This window comes from Engystomops pustulosus, chromosome 4 (assembly GCF_040894005.1).
Source record: "Engystomops pustulosus chromosome 4, aEngPut4.maternal, whole genome shotgun sequence".
Lineage (NCBI taxonomy): Eukaryota > Metazoa > Chordata > Amphibia > Anura > Leptodactylidae > Engystomops > Engystomops pustulosus.
Window position 1 is genome coordinate 57,680,153 of NC_092414.1, and position 24,223 is coordinate 57,704,375.

At 39.6% G+C, this 24,223-nt stretch overlaps 1 protein-coding gene across 5 annotated transcripts in view; it reads right to left on the reverse strand.

The window, feature by feature from the left end:
• Positions 1–24,223, reverse strand: part of ACSL6 (acyl-CoA synthetase long chain family member 6) — a 99,744-nt gene that overhangs the window by 23,931 nt on the left and 51,590 nt on the right. For all 5 annotated transcript variants that reach the window (XM_072145967.1, XM_072145968.1, XM_072145971.1 and 2 more), the window contains exons 2-10: positions 19,071–19,291; positions 17,673–17,787; positions 14,118–14,182; positions 11,275–11,376; positions 11,095–11,194; positions 7,317–7,495; positions 5,487–5,519; positions 4,094–4,145; positions 3,053–3,126 (exon numbers count right to left, since the gene is read on the reverse strand). In XM_072145967.1, the coding sequence (XP_072002068.1) occupies positions 3,053–3,126; positions 4,094–4,145; positions 5,487–5,519; positions 7,317–7,495; positions 11,095–11,194; positions 11,275–11,376; positions 14,118–14,182; positions 17,673–17,787; positions 19,071–19,291 (941 nt within the window). The remainder of the gene's footprint in view (positions 1–3,052; positions 3,127–4,093; positions 4,146–5,486; positions 5,520–7,316; positions 7,496–11,094; positions 11,195–11,274; positions 11,377–14,117; positions 14,183–17,672; positions 17,788–19,070; positions 19,292–24,223) is intronic.

The window sequence follows — 24,223 nt, forward strand, 5'->3', positions numbered from 1 at the left end:
GAAGAGGGAGAATGAACAGAATTATCTTTTGAGGACCTTTTGTTGGCCCCACGATTCTCTGTGTACAGAGGGACACTGGAAAGAAGCTAAAATGATGCAAATTTTCCATCTTTCTACTGTGTTTCTGTCCTCAGGAGGCCAATATGATTGAAAGTTGTTGAAGAACATGGAGCAATAAGTTACTGCTTTAATTTTTGGTTGGCACCTCGCGATAAATAAGGGGAGTTTTGGGTTGCTTTTTGGGCACTCGACCGCTAAAAGGTTCGCCATCACTGTTTTAGGCTGTTACAGTCTTCTTGGGAATGATGCAACATGTTTTTCACACCTGTATTTGGGGATCTTCTGCCATTCTTCCATCAGATCCTCTCCAGTTCCCTCAGGTTGGATGGTGAACATTGGTGTAAGCCATTTTCAAGTCTCTCCAGAGATGCTTAGTTGGGTTTAGGTCAGGGCTGTGGCTGGGTCAGGCAAGAATGGTCACAATTGCTCTGAAGCCACTTCTTTGTTATTTTAGCTGTGTGCTTAAAGTCATTGTCTTGTTGGACGGTGAACCTTCGGCCCAGTCTGAGGTCCAGAGCTCTGTCATGCACTGTGAGCTGTGATTTCTTAAATAGACAGGTGTGTGCCTTTACTAATCATGTCCAATCAGTTTAATTTAAGCACAGCTAAACTCCAATAAAGGAGTAGAACCATCAAGGACGGTCAGAAGGAAATGGACAGCATGTGAGTTAAATATGAGTATCACAGAAAAGGGTCTGAGTACTTATTAACATGTGATATTTCAGTTTTTCTTGTTTAATAAATTTATGTTTTTTCTGTCAAGATGGGGTGCAGAGTGTACATTAATGAGCAAAAAAGAACTAAGTGAAAGATTTAAAGGGGTCTGAATACTTTCAGCACCCACTGTATAAAATATACTGTACCTATGCTGACTTACACACAAATTCAACTTAAAGGGAACCTGTCACCAGGGACTTCATTTTCACTAAAGACAGGTTTCAGAAGCCCATCACTCTTGCAGTGCAAAAATTTTATAAGCATTTGCATATCTCAGATCTTAGCCCCACCTTTGTGCTCCTGTACAGCTCATCCCTCCCCCACTGATATCAGCTCACCAGGCTGTGAACTCTGTGAGGGAGCAGGAGGGAAGAGCTATACAGGAGCACAAAGGTGGGGGCTAAAATCTGAGGAGTGAGTAACACAGACAATTCACATCTTATCTTTTAAAATTCATCCAAACCAAAGCCCAACCCTTGAGACTACACAGAGGATCCTGTCAGGCTCCAAGGTAAGTTATAACACACAATTATATTGTAATGCAAATGCTTATAAAAGTCAGATAGGCATATTTGCACTGCAGGTGTGATGGGTTTCTGCAACCTGTCTTTAGTGAAAATGAGGTCCCTAATGACAGGTTCCCTTTAAGAACAAACCTAAAGAACCTATCTTGTATGTAACCCGGACTACATACACTTATGGCACAGTGTGTCCTTTGCGCAAAGATTTATGGAACTAATGTCTGTACTATGTCAACCTTCTGGTGGGATTTTATTTAAAAGAACTTACAGGTCTTATAAAATTGTTTTTCTATTTTAAATTAAAGTAAAGTTTGAGGGATCAAAGATGCTGAATGTCTTCTAAGGCTCATGGAAAAACAATACCATAGACCAGCGATGGCTAACCTATGGCACTGGTGCCAGAGGTGGCACTCTTAGCCTTTCTGTGGGCACTCAAGCCATCACCAGAGGTATCTTCCTGCAGTCCCAGACAGCCCAGGACTTGCTGTGCACAGAGCTATATTAAAGTGACAGCTCTATCTGGGACTATTTTCTGCTTTATTGGTGTCCTCAGGGGCTGGTATCAATGAAAACTGTGACAGAGAAGGGAGTATAAATCACAAATTAAATTTCTGTGTTGGCACTTTGCGATAAATAAGCGGGTCTTTGTTGTAGTTTGGGCACTCGGCCTCTAAATTGTTTTCCATCACTGCCATAGACCATTTACATTGCTTAAATGGAGACTCTGGAGAGCACATAGCTGTTTTTGCTTCAGTACAAAGAGTCAAAATTTATCTGTAAACCAGCATGCCAGGAAGACAAGTTTATTCAGGCCCTTAATAGCAGTGTAAGGCTTTGGGGTTTTGGACACTTTGGTCTGGAACCATAAGCGTTATTAATGTTTTGAATACAGATGGATTTTAATTCATTATTAATTCATCTTGCTGCTACATAATACCTGGCCTTGATCACTGATTGGTCAGAAATATTGATTCTTAAAGGGGCAAGACACATTTTGATGACCTTACTTGTCTCAGGATAGACTATAGAGGGATTATGACAACCGTACAGGTTTCCAATATACTGTAAATTGTGCCCTCACAAGGCTGGGTTAAAACATGTTTAGGGTTAAAGTTTCCCTTTTTGGGTTCATTGCTTTCTAATACTTTATTTACTGAACATATGGTATTTGTTTTAAGTGTATAGTGTGCTGGACCTCCACTTATCTTTAGAAATGAAAGCATACATAGGTTTAGCGGGATCCAGGATGATCACATAATTCTTAGTATGCTCAACCACATTTGTAGATTTTAGATGATCATTTCAATACTTTTCCTAACATGTTGTTGAGATTTTTAATAATATGAATGGATCAGTATGTTGTACAGTAAAAGGCTGCACATTGATGTTTGGAATGTGCTGCCATTCATCCATATCTGGACCTGGCCCATAAATCCTATATATTTAAGAAACTTATAGGGAATCGCCATTTGTACTATGGTAAAATGTCCACCCAGTCTTAAATTCTTTTGAAATATGGTAAATAACCCAGTATGTGGAATATTTGGTATTATTATGTTTATATGGGCTCACATAGGAACGTATGACTTTACCCATGTAATCGTGTAAAGTGTTAAAGGAAGGGGTTCAATAAAAAATATTGTTGGTAGTAGAAAGATTATAAATTGTGTGTTTGTTAAAAATATTGTATAATATGTACAGAATATGTGTGTGCATATATACTGTAGGCCTACATCACATTCCAAAGTATTCACCTCTGTCACTTTCAAAAAGCCTGAAAAGTCAGCGACGACATTGCCGTGGGTCAGCATGGCACCCTTGGGATTGCCTGGGATAGAAAACAAAGTTATTGGCACAGAATGTCTTATACACAGATCAGAAGAGATCATGTTTAAAACAGTGGAGGAAAAAGTCACTGCCCCCTTAAGGACTTATTATTCTTGATATGATGAAAAGTTATACAATTTTCCAATATAATTTCTGTATCAATTCCTTGTGGTTTTCTAGATCTCTGCTTGCTGTCATTCTATAGAAAGCTTAATTGTTTACTTCCAGTGGAAAGAAATCTGACCATGGTCACACAGGTGCACAGCTTGTTAGTATCAGAGTGTAATCAGAGATGTGGGTTATAACGAGCCATGCACCTTCCACAGGATGTAGACAATGAAGCTTCCTATAGAATGACAGCAAGCAGAGATCTAGAAAACTGTGAGGAATTGATACAGAAAGTATATCGGAAAATTGTATAACTTTTCATCATATAAACAAAAATCTTAATTTGCTGAAATGGGAACACCCCTTTAGTGAGGCCATTCCTTCTTTTCCTTAGACCACGTGACATCACTTAGAACATCAGCAGAAGTGAGGTCCTATGGCTTGAGGTGACTGGATAGGCAGAAGCAGTTCCAGTGACCTTCAGTTTGGCTGGGTGCAGATGCCACAGACCAGAAAAGGCTGTGCGACAAGAGAAATAGGCATCCAAAGCTGGTTTTTGATTTTTTTTTCCATGTGTTGCCCAAAGGAGTTTTCCAGGAATTAAGTATTTATTGGAAATGATAGAATTTAGGATTTATAAAAACTGAAAAATCTGCCATCATAATATTGTGTTGCTAAGAATATATAATGTTAACTTTATTGTTGTTATTATTATAATCCTATTTTTTTGGTCATTACATAGCAATATGTTATATGTACTTCAACACTGTTTTAATACTGCTGAAAAATATATATATATATACACATTTTAGTTAATTTAAATGACAGATATTTAGAGGAGCAAAACCATATAAACTCACCTGTTGTACCACTGGTGAAGCACACAATAGACAGGTCGTCTGGTGTAGGTGGCTACAAGAAACATAAACAACGTTCACATTGGATGGATAACAAGAAATCAAATAGTCATAGACACAGGGGTTGATTTATCACTCTTTGGTGGTCTTTTATCTAAGGATTTTCTATTTTTATTTTCTTGTGACTTTTTTGGCACATTTGTATATTTGCTCCTAAATTAGTGACTTTTCTACTCGCCTGGCAAAGTTATCCATGCAAGAATTTTTCAGTGTTGTGCCTAATAATTCTTTAAAGCTCAGAAATGGACGTATAAAAACGTTGCAATTTTGGAGTAAATTATGGTTAAAAAGTTTCAAATAAATTGCAGTCCTGATCAGGTGGTCTGAATGTGCAACATGATGTGACTTGAGACAATGTAAGGGGCTTAGTGTACAGAAGGAGAACTGGGCCATAAATGCCTACATTGCCCCTAATACTGCATAAACAGCAAACAACTGATACCTATGGACAATGCTATTACACATGGAGGGTCTAAGGCCAACCGAGGAAAGATGCACGTCATTGCCCGCTGGGGGGTTTCCCACTTCTGGGGGGAAGCAAAGGCTCAAAATACTTGTCCTGCAAGTTTGTGTGATCTCCTAAAAAGAAGATTTCACCTATTGACTCTACACCATCATTGGATTGGCCAAGACAATAGTGGTGGTAGTACAGGGATGGACAATGTGTGTGGGCTATGTGTGTCTGTGTATATAAGATTGTATATAGAACATTAGTGAGCCACTTCCTTCTATATGATCTATCAATTAGTTTACCCTTATTTATATTTCTCTGTAGTGTACACTTAATATATCCCCTTTAAAGATCCATTAGTTATTGTTGTTAAAGAACATCAATCACCAGGATGAAAGACTGTATGCAAATGAGCCTCAGTGGCTCCAGGCTCCCTCAGGCTCATTTGCATACAGTCATGTTTTGTGCTGAGTCAGGCAAGGGAGTGGAAGTAGTGGGATACAACTAACCAGAAGCAATTGCTTCTCGTAGATAATTTCCCCCGCTGGCAGTCTGAAGCAGATATCTACTAAGAGGCTCTGGCCTCATTGTAAATACGGGCGCAAACTCCACTAGTTCGGACCTAATGCCAGGTCTGGACCGGCAGAGTTTTCCCTATAGTCTCTGATGGTTTCCGCTGGCAGAGACTATAGTAAATCCAGTGTGTCGGGCGTTCACACCCCTGAAGACTCGCTCCCCAACAGGGCAGTGTCCATCAGAGAAGTCAGGAAACTGGCGGAGAAGGTACAATGAATCTCCCCCAATGTTCCTATTAAAAATAATACATAGAGCACATTCTTATAATAACTTATGTTAGCTTTAAGTTGAGCTATCTGCTGTACTCACAACTGGCGATCTTCTGTTTTTTCTTCCACATTCCTAGAGAAAAAAAAATATGACAATTTAGCATGACTAACATAATCTAAGTGTCCGTGTACACATACAGTCTTTACTATACTGAGAATATTATTATCATGAATATATATGTACTGAAACAGCTGGACACAAAGGCAGACAGCGAGTCATAGCACTGAGCCTCACAATCTGCCCCTTCCTGCTTATCGGGTCCCCCCTAAACAGAGGCCAATAACTGGGTGTCATGCCCTTCCTACACCAAGTGTGAATACGTAGCAATACAGACAAACAAATAACATAAACAGTGCAGAGTTTGGCAGAGAAATAGGAGCATCTGTTTACAGTGATTGTCCACTCACCGACAGTGTAAAAGCTTTCATGGGTAGAATACTGGTATATCATTTTACCCATACCCTTTTACCCATTGTTACCACTTCATGTGACAGGAAGGAGGCGGAGCTTCATAGGGTGGCATGAGGTCAGTTCACACCTCTTCACCCACATTGTCCTGTTACTCCCGGTATCCCTACCCCCCTACCCCCTACTCCATTCCCATTTGACAATTAACATAGAAACAAAGCACAGCATTTAATATTTTACACATTAGATACTTTGCCATTTATTTTGGTGGGTGGACAACGCCTTTGAATGGGTACGCAGTTCCTTTGAAGAACAGGCAGTCCCCGGGGGGTTACGTACAAGATAGGTTCCATAGGTTTGTTCTTAAGTTGAATTTGTATGTATCGAAACTATATTTTATAACCGTAAAAGCAGACAATTTTTTTTTCCCCAGTGACAATTGTAGTTTCAACATTTTTTGCTGCAACTGGACCAATGATTATCTATAAAACTTCATTACAGACACCTTACAGCTGATCATTGCAGTCTGGGACTATAATAAAGCATCCAGAGAGCTTCACCGGAGGTCACAGTGGTGTCTGTCACAGGGCTCTGTCTTTAACTAGTGGTTGTCTGTAAGTCAGGTGTTCTTCAGTAGGGGACACTCTGTAATGTTAACCTCCATATACCAGCTCTTATATTTCTCTTGTATAGTGGACTGTAAATCTCACATAGCAGAGGCAATGGGGGTCATTTACTAAGGGCCCGATTTGCGTTTTCCCGACGTGTTACCCGAATATTTCCGATTTGGGCCGATTTTCCCTGTATTGCCCCAGGATTTTGGCGCACGCGATCGGATTGTGGCGCATCGGCGCCAGCATGCACGCGACGGAAATGGGGGGCGTGGCCGAGCAAAAACCCGACGGATTCGGAAAAACCGCCGCATTTAAAACAAAAAAAGTGTTGCTTGGGACGCGCTTACCTTCACTTGGTCCGGCTCGGTGAATTCCAGTGCGTTCAGATGCTTTTCAGCGCAGCAGCGCCACCTGGTGGACGGCGGAGGAACTACCTTAGTGAATCCTGGCCGGACCCGAATCCACCGCAGAGAACGCGCCGCTGGATTGCAAACGGACCGGGTAAGTAAATGTGCCCCAATGTCTTTCTTCTTCTGCTGACTGGCCAATGTATCCGCACATGGATTAGTCCAGTTATAGTTATGTGAGGAACAGCCACAGCAATAATGAACATATCTATAGATAATTTCCTAATATGCATGAAATTCTTTAAACAAAGGTGAATCTGGGGTGCAAAATTATTATTTATTTATAGACCCCATTCATTTCATGTTGCTTTTCTATCACCTACCCTAAACACAAGTACTTCCAGGTTTCAAATGAGGCAATTGTGTATTAAATATATAAACATGACATATATTTTGTTATTAAAGTCAATGTGGTGCCTTCTGGTAATTATGGGTATTACCTCCACTTCTTGCATAGTCTGAATGCGTACTGAGCAATTTCTTCCTCTTTCTACCAGCTGCTGATCCACTGCATCCATGAGAACGACAGATTTAAGACCCGGGGTTTCTCCTTTTTCCACATTCTCTAGAAGAATTTTGGCCTTTTCTGCTTTGTCGCATATAACTGTTGAGATATCAGCTGCCAAGAACACATTAAAAGCGTTATGACATAATTCAATGGATATATTAAAAAGGGTACATACAAAGGGTGCATTTACATGGAGGAATGGCCAGACAGGCATACATCAGGAGCGCTGGAGAGGAGGAGAGATGAGCGCTGCTCACTCCTCCCCTCTCCATAGAAAATGATGCCGTTTTTACAGGAAAAACTAGAGCATATCTTTTTTGTGGCCACAGCGCGGTACGGTGAACACGCGTTGTGCTCTCCGTACTGAGCCCGGGCACCATAGCCACCTATGTTAAGTAGCTTCATACAAAGCAGGATTTTATAGTTAGTTACCTCATCAGCTGCCATTCCTGTTGATAACATGGCAGGAGATGGAGGGCCATCTGATCCTAACTGTCCATGACCTTCCAGGACCTTATATTCATGAATACTAATATAAGGTCCCTTCCAGGTCATGGACAGTTAGAGATCGATTGACCCATCATGTGGGCCATTTTATGGACAAGAATGGCAACTGATGAGGTAAAAAAAAAATCTCTGAACCAGGGGGCTTACTTAAAATATTGAGAAAGTTGCAGATGTATATTAGTAAATTACTTAATTTCATATGACTCACAGTTACACAAGATACCCTGGAAGTGCAATGGAGCATGAGTGGTGCACCCAGTGCAAAGCCCTTTAAAATGTACTTATTTTGAGCAGACAACCCCTGCTGCTACATTCAGGCACAACCTTTGATAGGCTCCAACTCAAACACAACCATTCGGTAGTGAAACATAAGAACATGTAGTAGATCACTTTGTATAGCAATTATCTTGAAAAGTGAATGTATGAAACACATATCTGGACATGAGCAGCCAAGAAGAGGGCGAATATACCACCGATGCAACCTGAGCAGCTCCATGGGGGCTTAGTAGGTAAGGGGAACCACTGTCAACCTGCGGCTATAAATGCCAAGAGGCTGTTAGAAATACATATGAATGGTGCTCTATAATGAAAAATATGATAATCCTCCAATGTTTGTACATGTATATGTGCTGCACAAAATATTTGTCCATATGCCCTTTTCATTTATATAAGATATAACCCCACCTACAACATTTGGATCATAAATAGCACATATGGCCTCTGTATCCTTGAATACAGACTACTTATTAACCACTCTAAATCAAAATACTGTGTATTAAAGACTCTCTAAATAAAAACTACTGAAAAAACTATAGACCCCAAACCTGACCTCCCCATTTCTACAGATGTCAGATGTTTAGCTTACCTTGTCTTGTTTCCTGAACCCCTCTTCACTCCTAGGTCTCGGACAACATTCTGTCCCCAGTGGCAGGACATATCCTTCAGTAACACCCAAGAGTGAAGAGGAGTGCAGGAATATACAAAAATATCAACGGAATATATCATTGTACTGGCGTCAGTTTTCTGTCTTCAAAATATCTCAAATTGTAGCATCTGCCGTTTTGTGCTATATATGGCTTTTGTGCAACTTTTTGCCAACCCAATCCACTCTTCACTTCACTTCAGACAACACTTCAGAGTTGTGGTTGACAGATTTGCAATTTTTCAAAATGTTGAAAAGGTAGGCACAAATTCATTCCAGACCCCTCCTGCTATAAGAAATATGTCGGAAATAAATACTAGTTGTGCTACTTTGAGAAATGTGATGTGGAAAAAGAGTCTAAGACTATAAAGGGTAAGAATCTGTCCCTTAAATCTGTGCCGTTGGAGACCATTTTTTTCAGTGGAGTTGGCAGGTAAGCTAAGGATTAGCTTTTCTACTTTAACCTCATCACATGGGGGAATCTTTATTTATCAATTTTTCATGTGCCATCAGAGGTCCCTTTGTAAATATATATACTGTAAAGCACGTTTTATTAGAATCAGTTCCTGAACAATAGGATTGCCTCTCTTATGAAATAAAAAAAACTAAACAATTGCATTGGTACTAAAGTTGGAAGTAAGTGCTAAATATTCGGTTATTTCTATGAATATAATAATATATAAACCATAATTTGAGATGATTTTTAATATTGTGTGGGGGTGATGTGGTTAAGATTTTTCTTATATACTTCATTAACCCCTTAACAACCTGGCCCATTTTTGTTTTTTCATTTCCATTTTTCACTCCCCACCTTCAAAAATCTATAACCTTTACATTTTTACATGTAAAGAGCTCTGTGACGGCTTGTTTTCTGCGTAACATATTGCATGTCATAGTGATGGTATTGAATATTCCATGCCATGTACTGGGAAGCGGGAAAAAAAATCCAAATTCAGTTAAAATTGTGAAAAAACGCATTTACGACATTTTTTTGTGGGCTTGAATTTTGGATTGGATTTTACGGCTTTCACTGTGCGCCCCAAATGACATGTCTACTTTATTCTTTGGGTCGGTTAGATCACGGGGATACCACATTTGTATTGGTTTTCTAATGTTTTCATCCAAATTGTGTTGCAAGATGAGCACCAGGAAGAAGAAGGTGAACTCCGGCGGACCTCAGGGGGGGAAGCGACACATGCAGGAAATTGAACGCACGATCTTAGTGAATCGCGGCAGCTCCGAATCCTCGTCAGACATTCCGGATCGGCGGCGTCAACGGGACAGGTAAGTAAATGTGCCCCAATGTGTTTATGATTTTTACGGGTTTATTTATCTTTATATGACTTCTGGGGAAAGGGGGTGATTTTAATTTTTAGGGTTTTTTTATTATAGTTTTTTTTTAACTTTTTTATTTTTACTTTCACTATTTTTCAGACCCTCTAGGGTACTTTAACCCTAGGTTGTCTGATCTCTCCTACCATATACTGCCATACTACAGTATGCCAGTATATGGGTATTTTCCGCCTCATTCATTAAAAGTGCAAATTGCACATTGTAATAAATGGGTTAAAGAGAGACAGCCTCGGGTCTTCAGAAGACCCAAGGTTTTCATGGCGACCAATCATCGCTCCCCAATGACGTCATGGAGAGTGACGATGGTGACGCCCATGCGGGATAACACCTGCGATCGATGCTAGCAATATGCCGCGAAAAACTTACCGGCTATGGAGAGGGCTCAGCCCTATCCATGCACTGGGACCTGGTGCTCGCCGTACTATTAATTCTGCTTAATTCTGCTTATTTGTAAAGTATCAGGCTCCAGAGCTCCCTTCCATAGAGATCCATATTCCAGTGTGTCAATGGGGCTGACTATGATGTTGCATCTGATCTCCCTGTGTGCTTTCTAAAAGCTCTCAGAAGGGAGAATTGACCCATTCACTTTATGTGTGATTTTTGAAAATAATGCTCACAGCATACTACAGCCAGGGCGAGAGCAGGAAGGGTTAACAATCACTTGTTTCAGATGTGTAAACAAACAGAAGAGGAGAGAAAGAGACCTGTCTTCAATATGGTAGACAGGTAGACAGCTCTTCCATGGCAATGCAGAAGTAACACTGTAACTATAGGGAACTTTGCGGCCTGTTTCTTTACAAACCAAGAAGAATATCTTAATGAAGTATATTAGAAGAATGTTTTCAACACTCTCCCCTATACAATAACAAAGAGCAACTAAAATGATCTTCATGTGTACATCCAGAATAATCCACTACTACTGTCTTACCTGTGTTTATGATATAGCGGATGGCACCATGGCCTAGAGTATCATATAGTGGGATTACCACCATAGAGTATGTGTAACAAGCAAGTTCAGAGATGATCCACTGTAAAGACACAAATATGACACTCAGTCTCCGCAGCAAAAGTATATACAGTATATAAGAAATGGGATATGAGATCTTACCTCTGGCCGATTCTGTGCAAAGACTCCAATGAACTGATCAGATGATGCCTTACATCCTTGGTGTAGTAGTCCTGACCCTAAACATTCTGCTCTATCTGATACCTGGAAGTAAAGCAGATAACATCAACTTTTTTCACTTAAAACACCAATTTAAAGGGCACTGATCTGCGGAAATGTTAGATTTGATAGTGGCAACCAGTAGGACCTCCACCATTCACAAGAGTTACTTCCATTTGGATGGAGGGGAGGGTGGAAATCTATGCACATGAACATTGGTGGTCCCCAAATTCATGCACACACCAATGTAGCAGTTATTCATTTTGTAGACAAGATATTTCATCTTATTATGAAAATGCTTGTAAACTCAATGGGGGGAAGTTATTATACGCTGGCACACAATGAAAACCCTTTCCCTCCTCTCCACCGGTTATATCAGGAGGCTTCGGCCCCGTGATGTATCCAGCGGGTGGCTACACTGTCATACAATTCTAAGCCAGGTCCTGCCAATGTAGAATTACACTATAACTTGTGCCTACAAGGCTGCAGGATATAGCTAAAGTGCAAGCAGAGGATCGAAACGCTAAAATGTCTGATAAATATGATATTGAAAAAAGATTTTAAATATTACCGGTGCAAAAAACATTATGTAATTTTAGTTGGGATCTGTGAATGACCTTCCTTATATGGGGGTAACCAACAAGGCCCCCCCCCCCCAAAAAAAAAAACCTGTAAGACCACAAATCAAATAAGATTGGATACGTGCACTGTAATCCTAAGGGAAACTGACTGGGTATATAAATGAGCATTAGAACATGCTCTACCTGAACGGTGAAGCTGCAGAGATGTTGTTGAAATTGTAGATATGCAGATTTCCTCCATGGGGGATTTCTAATAATTCCAATTAAATGTCTAACAGATGTCAACAGGATATAACTTATATAACTTATACCAAGTATATATATATATATATATATATATATATATATATATATATATATATCCAAAGGTACAAGCACATAGACTCACACAGGAAACTGCTTATAGTTGTAAAACAACGTGGGACAGTCCCGACTAAGACTATCACTAACGTGAATAATTATAAAAGGGGAACATTACTTAAAAGGAAGAAACAGCGCTAATATAACATGTATAAAATGGAGGACAATAATAGTCTCCCTCATCGTGACTCCAATATCGGTACAATAAGACTAAATTAAATTAATTTGATTTAAAATTAACTTTATTTCATATTCAGATAAAAATAAACAAAGTATCAAAAACAAAATGACATTTTTAAAATGTTTACAGAGGGGGTGTCCCCATCTTTTCCACAAGGGCATTAATTACAGTATATAATACCTTTAGTATGGCAATTGGTATAAATTTTAATTTCATTATAGTTCTCAGTAAAATTTAATAAAAAAACGTTACCATGAATTTTAGTAAACACTCCAAAAGGGTTTCTTCTCTTCCTGCCCAAATGAAGACGACATTGTTGATAAATTTACGCCATAGGACCAAGGCCACGCCAAGTCTACCCTCAAAAAATATATACTGGGGTTCCCAATACCCAAAGTACAAATTGCATAACTTGGAATGAACCCGGTCCCCATCATAGTATCCCAAGTTTGGACAAATAATGTGTCATCATATATAAAATAATTATGTTCAAGTGTGAAATGTATACATTGCACTATATAAATTATTTGGCTATTTGAAACATCACCACTCTTTTCTAAAAATGTTGAACTGCCTCACACCCCTTTTTGTGCTCTATAACAGTATAGAGTTAGGAGACATCTAATGTCCCTATTAAATAATAACGTTTCCACCTCGCTCAAAATCTGTTGGATGTGTTTAGTGTGTCGTGAATAGACAGGAAGAATTTGTAAAAATCCCTGCAATTGATGATCCAAGAACCCTGAGAGATCTGTGGTCAAATATTTAACCCCTGAAACAATAGGTCTCCCTGGGGGGGGAAAGGGGGGGGTGTACAGGATTTATGGACCTTGCGTAAAGAATACATCAGCCCATGAGCCCTCTCCATGCACCAGCACCCAACGCGTGCTGTACTATTACGCGCGTCAGTATTGTCCTTTCCAGCTGTGCATCCATTTGACTTTTCCCCACCTTCTTCTCCTACTCATTCCTTGCTTAGTTTACATCCACAGAAGAGAGGGGTTGCAGATTTCCCAGCATGACACATTCATACACGAACAGGTTCTGCTCTATAACATCCATTTACTCCCACCATTGTACTTCTGCATTCCTTATGGTTGCTTATCCTGTGACATGCAGACTCTTAAACACCATGCCTCCCTTTATACTCTTTATGCCAGATCTCATGTTTCCATGCAGTAAATGTAAAGCAGCGCTATACTTATTTTTCATAACAGCCGTTAATGTCAATGCTGAAATCTTTACCGAATTGTTCTGCAAGTCGCAAAATCACAGTATACAAAGGGATATGTTGCTTTTCAGTGATTTCCTTCTGTAGGTACAGTAATTGGAAAGTCGGATGTGCTTTAATATGACTAATTATAGAATATAGCAGCCAAATATCTGCGGGCGTGCTAACCAGCGTTTAACCCATACAGCTGTAATTATTGTCTGTCTCTTTATACCGGGTAGCGCTACATGTCTTTAGGGGCTAATTGGCTTAATTGTCTCACAGAGATCTCATGGAGATAAGGACAATTTTTGTAATAAATCTTGTAGCTGTCATGTTTATTCAAATTGTATAAGGAATATTGAGGCCTAGGCTTTCCCGATGAGCATTAATATAGACTCTGAGCAAGTGAATGAATCATGTGTGTAACAAATTAAGTTTTAATCATTCTCACCTCTTTATATGTGAGCCACTCGTAAGGCTGGTTCGGTTTCCTGGATCCTAAGCATGGACCATTTTCTGAAACAAAACAAAATGTATAATTCTGTTAACCCAATGTATCTTATCTTGAACCACTAGGACCCTATTGCCCATATGGATGCAAACCCAAAAGTTCTAGTTGTGTGTTGTGATTTTTACTATAAATATTATATTGGTACTAAAGTACATACATGTACCATTAAACCCTTGCATGCAATATAAAGTAGTTTGTAAAGAATTCTTCCTTTTTTTTATATTCTGTGTTTCCCTTGGCCCACCAGATGAGATTATTCTTTGGACCAACATACATATACACCTTAAAGATGCTTTGAGCACTAGTCCCACCAAACTAAGGGATTGCATGACCGCCACACTGTGCTCCATACAGGGAAGGACTTTCTCTTCCAATTTCTCCAGAACTTTGGGTAAAGGATAAGTTTGTTTGCTGGGACAAAGCTCCAAAGTAGCTCCTTTGGAGCTTTGGTGTAATAGGGACTTATAATTATATAGCCTGCACATCTATTTTCTTACTTAAACTGAAAAAAGTTTCATCACCTGTAATCTTCTTCTACTATTATCTTTTACTATAATAATATATGAGATAATAATAGATATCTAGAAGGGAGTTTTTAAAAAATGCCCTTTTTTTATACCAATTAATGTTTTATATTCTCTATGACACATTTGGATGGATTTGATTTCACTCCCTGGAACATAAATCATTTGCTATTCTGATAATATGACTTGTAGCCCAGATCCCTTTTATTACGGCTAAGTGCACTGAGCAGTCCACAGGAGGTTTTGTTCATATTCAAGAAATTTCCATTTTATTTTACAGTGATTTAAGCTTGAATATAGGTCAGGAAATATCAGCTGTAGGGTAGGTTACTGCAATATGCTCTGATGTGCAGCTTGAAATTGTGTTATTTACAAAGAGTGAAAGCATCATATTACTACCGTGTTTCCCTAAAAAATAAGACAATGTCTTATATTCATTTTTAATCCTAAAGAGGCACTAGGTCTTATTTTCAGCAGATGTTTTATTTTTTCATGAACATTATTGAGCAAAAAAATCAATATTTCTTTATCAGCATAAACCTCTGAATTCCAATCAATAAAGTCTTATGACTCTATTTCCATGTATAACAATCTATGGTACATTTACTGATTCTCGGTATTTATGAACAAAAAGCTACCTTTTTGTATTTAAAGACCGTCATGTCAACTTCTTTTTCTTGTGACTCCTTTTCTATTAGAATCACTGGCCCCATCTGTCATATTTAGCAATAATACTTTCATTCAATGTGAACTTCTTGTCCAGGTATGGCAAGGGGGGAGATGTAGCAATGACTGACGCTACATCTTATTTCTGGGGAGGGCCTTATTATTTATTTTTTTAATTGCATTAGGTCTTATTTTTTGTGTGCATTGTCGGTCCATTGTTTAAGACCTGTATGCCCTCATAGTGTGAAGTCAGCGCACATGCTGACACAATAATACAGCCCCATACCTGGGGCCATGGAATCCATGGGTGTGTTGGACCCTATAGAAAAATATTTGTCTGTGTCATATCCATTTTAAAAACAGGTGCAAAAATAACAAATTTTATGTTTGTGTTCATGTGGCCTAAATCACAGATGAGTGCAGTCTTAGTGCAGTTTGCACTTTCTTTGTGCAAGTTGCACCACGTTATTTAATAGTATCAATCGCTCTCAGTTAATCTGGTCAGTTGTCAGGATGTGCACACAGTTCTACAAGCTTCAAAGACACTTTTTTCATGCAAATGTAGACAATAAAACTGTTATAGACACAACAATATATCTGGGCCAATACCTTTTGGGTACCTAATTCTGGTCCTGGCCCTACTTTTATTGTCTCATTGCAGTGTGCAACTAGACACCTGTCCTGCATACAGTAAACCTTACCATATTACATCCTATCTATTCTATACAGTAAGGTAACCAATGTAACATCCATGTTGACCCGTTGACAATGATGATTAAATGGTTATTAGTAAATGGGAAGCTTAGTGGTTAGCACTACAGCCTTGCAGTGCTGCGGTGCTGGGTTCAAGTCCCATCCATCCAAATCCCATGGCTAGCTTTATACTACAAGGTGCTGGCTATATACTACAGAGGACTAGCTATATACTACTGGGGACACGCTGGTGAAATACTATTGGGGGCTGGCAGGATATATACTACTGGGGGCTTGCTGGCTATATACTACAAGGTGCTGGCTATATACTACAGAGGACTAGCTATATACTACTGGGGACTGGCTGGATATATACTACTGGGGGCTTGCTGGCTATATACTGGGGAGGCTGTGACCAATGTAATTCCCACACTCCGCTTATACTTGAGTCAATAGGTTTTCCCAGTTTTTGGTGGTACAATTAGGTGCCTCGGCTTATACTCGAGTTAGCATATACTCAAGTATATATACGGTTTATGTGCTACAAATATGACACCATTCATAAAGTTAGCTGGTTCTGCAAAATACAACCAATCTATAATACATTGACGGCAAATATGTTTTTTTCAGTTAGCTTCTTTTTCTTCAAACCCATACTTTGACTTTGTAAGCTAAAACAATTGGGAAACAGCTTAGAATATAAATTATATACATTAACATTTACAATTCCCACTGTCACAGGGAATCAATACTGAAGTTTCCAGTCTGATTTTTTTCTAGGGGTTGCCAGTAAGGACATTTTCCACTAATAACATTTACCTCCTATCTTGACTAACATCACAATTATAAGATTGAAGGAGATAACCATCCCACATGTCTCATAAAAGTGAATGGAGCAGTGGCCATGGTAATCCACATGGGCACTTGTGGACCTCTAGTCTATAGTTGACTTTCTGACCAAAATTATGAGAAAACCTTTTTAAAATAAAGGCTATAACCAATTGTACACACAACTGTACTATTTCTTTCCAGAAAAAAATCCCAAAGATACTGAAGGTAAAATTTACTTTGAATGAGCTCTCACGCACCAGTCTCAACAAGGAGTCAGAGTAAAATGAGTCAAATTTAGTAACTGACTTAGCCATGAGTAGACTCTTTAGCCATTCAACCAGCAATACCTAAAGCTGCACAGACTCAATAACAAATCTTCATGAGTCCCCACAACTGCAATAATGTATTATTCATAGCGCTACTTTTTTCATGTAGGGACACCTGAGCTTGGGTGCATCTACACCCCATCAAGTTAAACAACTGGGCCATGTCCCTTGTACAAAGTTACATCTACTTTGTGTGAAACGTTATCCACATTACTTGCTACTGTTGTATTGTACAGATAATATCGTGGTTTGGCACCATGTACAAATATATGCTGGACATTCTGAGCGGGGACCATCCGAGTCAGAGAAAATATACTTTGTTTGCAGCTCTCATTTTTGAGTAATCAAGAGAGACTCCACTCGCTGCCATCTATTTACCCTGACTGGACATATAGAACATCATTACTATAGTTATTTTAATATACACCTCACCATTGCAATGTATTCAGTCTTACCAGATATGTGCAGTCCTCTTTGAAACACTTCATACATTGTTCTGGCATCATCATAGTAATGTGTAAGAAGCTTTGGGCCATCTCCTAGTACAGAATGCCGGGTACCACCCCCACCCTGCAAAAACAAATCACCAAAATAACAGTGAGAAACATTAATGGGACTAAAATGTATGATATGGCTATTCTAATATTCTAAATTACCTTATTTTCGAATTTATAGAAGGGGTAAGTAAACCTTCAGTACTGTGTGCAAATTGACCACAGGATCTGAAGGTGAAAGTCAGAAAGTAGAGACCTTGCCCCTGGCTCTCGGCTGTGCAAAGCATTAGCAACTAGTGCCTACCACAGCTGCCCATCCCAAGTAGGCACCATGTATAAAAAGAAGACATTTTTTAGTTTATTTCTTCCACACTTTACAACTGGAAGGGGCTAGAATCCTATATGGATCTCTCCAATGCACCAACAATCTTTAATGGAATAAAGCAATGCTTGGTATTAAGATCTGGGACTGGATATATAAGACAAAATCTCACCAGTGGTCTGTATAGCTTTTGTAAGTAATCTACAATATGTGCAATATTACAAACAAATACCAAATTTTCAAACGTAACAGCATTTTGAGCCAAGTTGAGAGTAGACAAATGTGTTATTAGTAAGTTGCACAACTTTTAATTCCCATCTCTGTGTTTAGTAGATCACATGAGGATTTCCCTAACATTTCTTCAATAAGGTTGTCAGAAGTTGCATAACATGTACCCTACAGATTAATAGGCTCTGAGCTGCTTCTGTAACTCCATTTCACCTGCAGTATGAAAGCTGTTCCTGCTACTGATGATCTGGTTAAGGCTGGATTCACAGTGCCGTTGCCCGCCGTACTGTAGCATGGCGGGCACACGGCAGTGCGCGGGGAGAGGAGGAGGAGGTGAGCCCTGATCACCCCCGCCCCTCTCCATAGGGATAAATGGTGCACGGCATGCTGCACCGTACCGCTACCGTAGGGCGCCTTGTGCCCATTGCCGTCTATGGGGCAGTGTGAATGTAGCCTAACAAGAGAAGCAGCCGTGTATTCATGTCTCGGCTGTGTAAGGGTACGGTCACATGGTGCGTTCTTGGTATGTTCACACCTTAGCAGGTGCTAACACTTCCAAAAATTAAGAAAATGTGATAAAAAGCAGCTAAACACATGGTAAACAAGCAAAATGCATGCGTTTCCAATGCATTTAAAAATGTACCAAAAAACCACAAGAAGGGACCAAGAACACACCATGTGACCACACCCTTAGGCAGAAATGGGAATGGCTTTTTAAGATTCATTTAATTTATATTCAGCATAAGATTGAACAGTTTACTCCAAAGCCACAAGCTGTAGAGATACATTGATATTATGCGTATCATTACCTCTAATTCTTCTGACTGCATAAGGAGGTTGCATGGTGGCTTTACAGCTTTGGGTCGACTTGCGAACCAGTATGCAATAACTGCAGCAAAGGCACCTAATCCAACTAATGTGGCAGCCGGCACACTTCGGAAAAATTGGCTGAATTCATCAAACTCTGGCAGCCTCAAACTCCGCAAAATTTCCTGTGCCTGCATCTTCTCAATTACTGTTATGGCAAACTCTGCACAAAGACAAGAAAAGAGATGATAAAAGAGTCATGGCAGATGTTATAGATTAGGAAATATAAATCACATATGATCCAGACTGTCTGAATGAACATCTTCAACTAAAAAGTTTGGACCCTTTAAAAATGTAATAATTTTACTTCGGAAAAGGTGAGTACAGTGTTAATTTTTTTATAGACTCAAGTATAAGCCGAGTTAGGATTTTTCAGCACAAACTTTGTGCTGAAAAACTCAACTTATACTCGAGTATATACGGTATATGACTGTTGATTAATGTTAACATTAACTAGTGGTGGTAGCTAAAATTCACTCAGGTTCTGGAGGGCAGATGACTGTAAAAAGTGTGATACTTTTGGCACAAATAGACTCCATTCCTGAGTAGGCATAGGAAAAAGTTTGGAAGGAATTGCCAAAGAAATTGTGACTTTGATGTAACTTTAAAAAAAAAAAAAATCTTGCAAAACAGATTCACTTACCTGATATATCAACCTCTAAGATAAGTCAATCAAGTCTGAAACCCAGGAAAAAAAAGAAAAGAGGCACAAATGTCCAGACTGACTACCCCCAAGTAGTAATAAAAAAGGTGTTTTATTGAATCTACTCTTCCTTCTGTCGTCTCCTAGAGGATGTGAAGCACAAATCCTTTCATCACTTGTATAATGCTTTAGAATAAGTTGGCGCTTTTTGTCAATGGTCTACAATGTGTCTAAAATCTATCTATGATCCTCCCATCAATGTGCACAGAACAATAACAAAATCTAATGGTTAGACTATACCAGAACGTTAAATTGTATGCGGAATGCTAATTTAGGTTAGTGTCTTGAAAATAAAGAGTTATTATTACAGTTAAGGTCTGTGGGTTGAAACACTGTGTGGTTCCTGCTGCCTGGCCAGAAAGATAACACACGAATAAAATGCTAGTGTGTAAAATAGTGTGAAGAAATTATGCAAAAAAGCAAAATATAAAGGTAATATTTTTCACTTTCATAACAGCTTTAGCTAGTTCAAGGTTGTATGAAATCTGTATGAAAGTGCTATGACGTGAGAAAGCCACCAATGGATTAATAACTACTATGCACATTCCCCTTGTTGCTCTACAGCTCCTGGCTGAGCTAAATAATCTCAGTATATAGGATTGTAAGGCACATTTCAACACAAGGTCAAATTCACAGAAGCCTCAAGGAGCTAATAGAATAAAATACCTATTTGAAGAGAATGAACGACTGTTAATGAAGAATACGCAGAAATGTTTATGGATATAGCCACAGTGACCATGAATTATTCAGAGGGCTTAAAGGGGTTCTCCACTTTCAGCACATGATTGATATTGATTGTGTAATGAAAAGTTATATACTTTTCCAATATACTTTATCTATTCCTCACGGTTTTCTATATCTCTGCTTCTTGACCTGCTATAGAAAGCTTCTATGTTTACTTCCAGTGGATAGAAATCTGACCATGGTACAATATGTCATGGACATGCAGGTGCACGAGCTGTAATCACACGGACCTGATTACTTTCTGTGATATTAACGGCTCGTGCACCTGTGTGATATCACATGACCATGGACAGATTTCTATCCACTGGAAGTAAACCTAGAAGCTTTCTGTAGAATATCAACAAGCAGAGATCTAGAAAACAGTGGGGAATGGAGAAAGAAAGCATGTATAACTTTCCCTTACATAAACCATTTCAACTATTTGCTGAAAGTGGACAACCCTTTTAATCTTATAGAAAAGCTCTATTACCATGGAATAGATGACGTGAATATGGGACAATCCCACCAAATTCTGGACTGTTGGCAAGATATACATTGTATATGTATAAATGTATATATACAGTTGTATATTGAGAATGCCCCAGAATTCTGGCACAAATATTATATACATATTTATCGATATACTCTGGCTTATTGGGAAAGCTGTGGGGCAATATGAAAGGTTGCGTGCTGTCAAATAAGCCAAAATTTTACCTGATATTGCGTGTACAATGAGTCAACTAAAACTTATAAACTTACTCTGGAAATACAGCTGACATACTGCCCATATGACAATCTATTAAAAAAAATAAACATCTCATATACTAATCTATATTTATTGATATACTCAATCTATCCTGACCTTGCATTTTTACAGCTCACACCACATTTACCATCATGCATACCACTCAACTTTAGTTGGACAGACCGAGATTTTGTTACCTGTTCTGGGAGGGTAAAATGGTTTTGAGTGTCTCCAAATAAAACCCAGCCACAATATGGCTTTGTGTATGAAGTCTAACAACAAGTAATTGAGAGTATGTGGCTCTAGCCAAGCTGTCACGGGTGCCCCCGCGAATCATGTCTCGGATCGTGGGCACACCCGTGCCCCTCAGCAGTAAACTCACACTCCTGCTCCCGTCCGCCCTGGTCTGCGCGCATGTCCGCGCTCCTTACGGCACTCTAGGATTTAAAGGGCCAGCGCATCTCTGATTGGCGCTGGCACTCCCGGGTTTCCTTAAGAGGCTGGCTGTTCCCAGGATTCCCTGCCGGATCTTTGAGCTCTTTTGCCATTGAGAAAGCTTCCTTGTCCCTATGTTGTTCTCTGTGCTGTCCTGCCTGGATTCCTGTTCTGACCTCGGACCTGACCTCTGCATCTCTGCCGTCTGCCCTGACTTCATGCCTGTTCCTGACCTCGTCCCTGGACTCCATTTCAGTTGCGCAACCTCGGCTGCCACCGCGGGCTGGTCACACTTCTGGAACGACCTGGTGGCACCCTGCCTCAGCAAGACCATCCAGCTTTACGGCGGGCTCTGGTGAAAACCAGGTGCCACTTAGATTCCAGACCCAGGTGTCGGCTAGTACCATCTCCCGCAGGGGTCCAGGGGTCCACAGACCCTGAATCCTGACACAAGCCCACTCTCCAGAGTGCAATTGTAAGGGGCAGACAGGGAACAGCCTAAATAGACTAAAACTGAACCCCCTGGACCTTCCTACCTACTTAATTGAAACAATCCTAGGTTGTGGCTAGTAATGGGCGACAATCACTGCCTAACTCAAAGGGATAACAACAGATGAAGACAAGACAAACAAATAAATAAATAAGAACATTCACCAAAGTCTAAACCTAGAGGACAACAAAGTACCAAATATTTAGACAAAAGGGATAACCAAGAAGATAAGCCAAGGGGTGAGATACCAGATGTAAGCAGGCAGAACAGACACGAGCTTAGTCAAGTGTGAACTATAACAAGCACTGAGGATACATTCCCAGGACCTCTTAAGGGGGCTGCCTTTCAAGGTAGCAAAAGGAGGCATTGTTTTCCAATTAACATCTTGGAAAATGCTTTTGCATACTTCCTTGGACCTCTTATGTGATGCCAGAATCCTGGTTCATGCTGATAGGATAACAGTTCTGTCCTCACAGCAAGTTAACTGTTAGTGAACCAGAAAGGCTGGGTGTGATGCATAATTAATCCAAACTGTTAGGAAGAGACAGACCAGAAGTAAAGAAAAACAATGTCTATTGGTGCATCCTCAGCCGCACCTTGTTGCCTGTGGATGATGCCAGAACAGAGGTTACTGCAGTATTAAATTTTAGGGATAATCTCCTCAAATGCTTCCCTGTGCAAAGATGCACAGAATATTCCTACAGTTTTACAGTAAAGCTGTGGACCTATTATACAACACACACATCTCCATAAGAAGGCAAATAATGCAACAATTTGTTATAATATTTGACAGTATCCATTGCAATCTATTATCAACGTACATGACAGTACAGTGCTTCTCAGTGCTACTTGTGTGCAGTGTCCACTTTCGGGTAGCTCCTTACTATTGCTTGCCTGACTAATAACATATATCGATAATTTAGTTATAAGTTAAAAGAAAATATAGACTAACATCTGCTTCAATAGTGCCAAGATAATACTGCAAGTTGACATAGGGTTAAGCTAAGTACCTGCCCAATAAAATAGCAGCTAATGTCGATATTGTCACACAAGTTGATTCCTCACACTGAGACAATATGTGGCAGAGGTGTCACTAGCATCTTCCTTCTCCCGCCTGCCATGAATCCTCCCTCAGCTCCTGTGTGTAAATGGGATGAGTCAGAACAACGCAGAAGATTTCATCTGTGTCATCCACAATGACGCAGGCGCTAAGCTCTGCTCTGTATGATCGTAGCTGGATAAAAAAAGGAGAGGAGAACCTTAGAAGTCAAAGAGGCGAAAGCTTAGGAACATTTATTTGATATTTGGCAACCATCAGCTATAGTCTGGCTGTTCTTTCTTCTTGAATTGAAAAGTAACAGCACCTTTTGTTGAGAATCATGATGTCTACATTATTGCATGTGGATTTAGGATTACACCTAAAAAAAGAGACAAACCTACACAAATAGTCTGACACTTAACACTTACATGTGTCTGTATATTCATACATGTTGTCATGTTCTTACATAAAGCACATCAAGTCACAAGCACAGCAAGGGATTACACAGGATTAACAATTGTACTGAGAGAAGATTACATAAAATGTTGTATTGTGCAGGGTATATAATGAACATCTGTGGTAGTCAAAATCATAAACAGTCAAAATGCCATTTCTGTACTGACAAGGTGGGCGCCAAAGTTAAAGTGGTATTCCCATCTGGGCATTTAAATTTAATTAAATTCATCTGCCATATGTAAACATTTCTTCAATTGGATGTTATTAAAAAAAAAGTTCCTGTGTGAAGATAATTTCTCATAAATGTAGTCATATGGTCCCTTAGAAATGAGATAGCTTCCTCGGATACGACCACTTCACATTTTGGCAGCAATGGCCAGAGATGCACTACTGAGTCCTGTCTGTCCATTTGGCTTCTGCATTAATTACCACAGGACGGCTGCAGGACCTGCAGTAACTCCTGGACATTTTATATACTAGAAACTTTTTGTTGCTTTGTGCAAT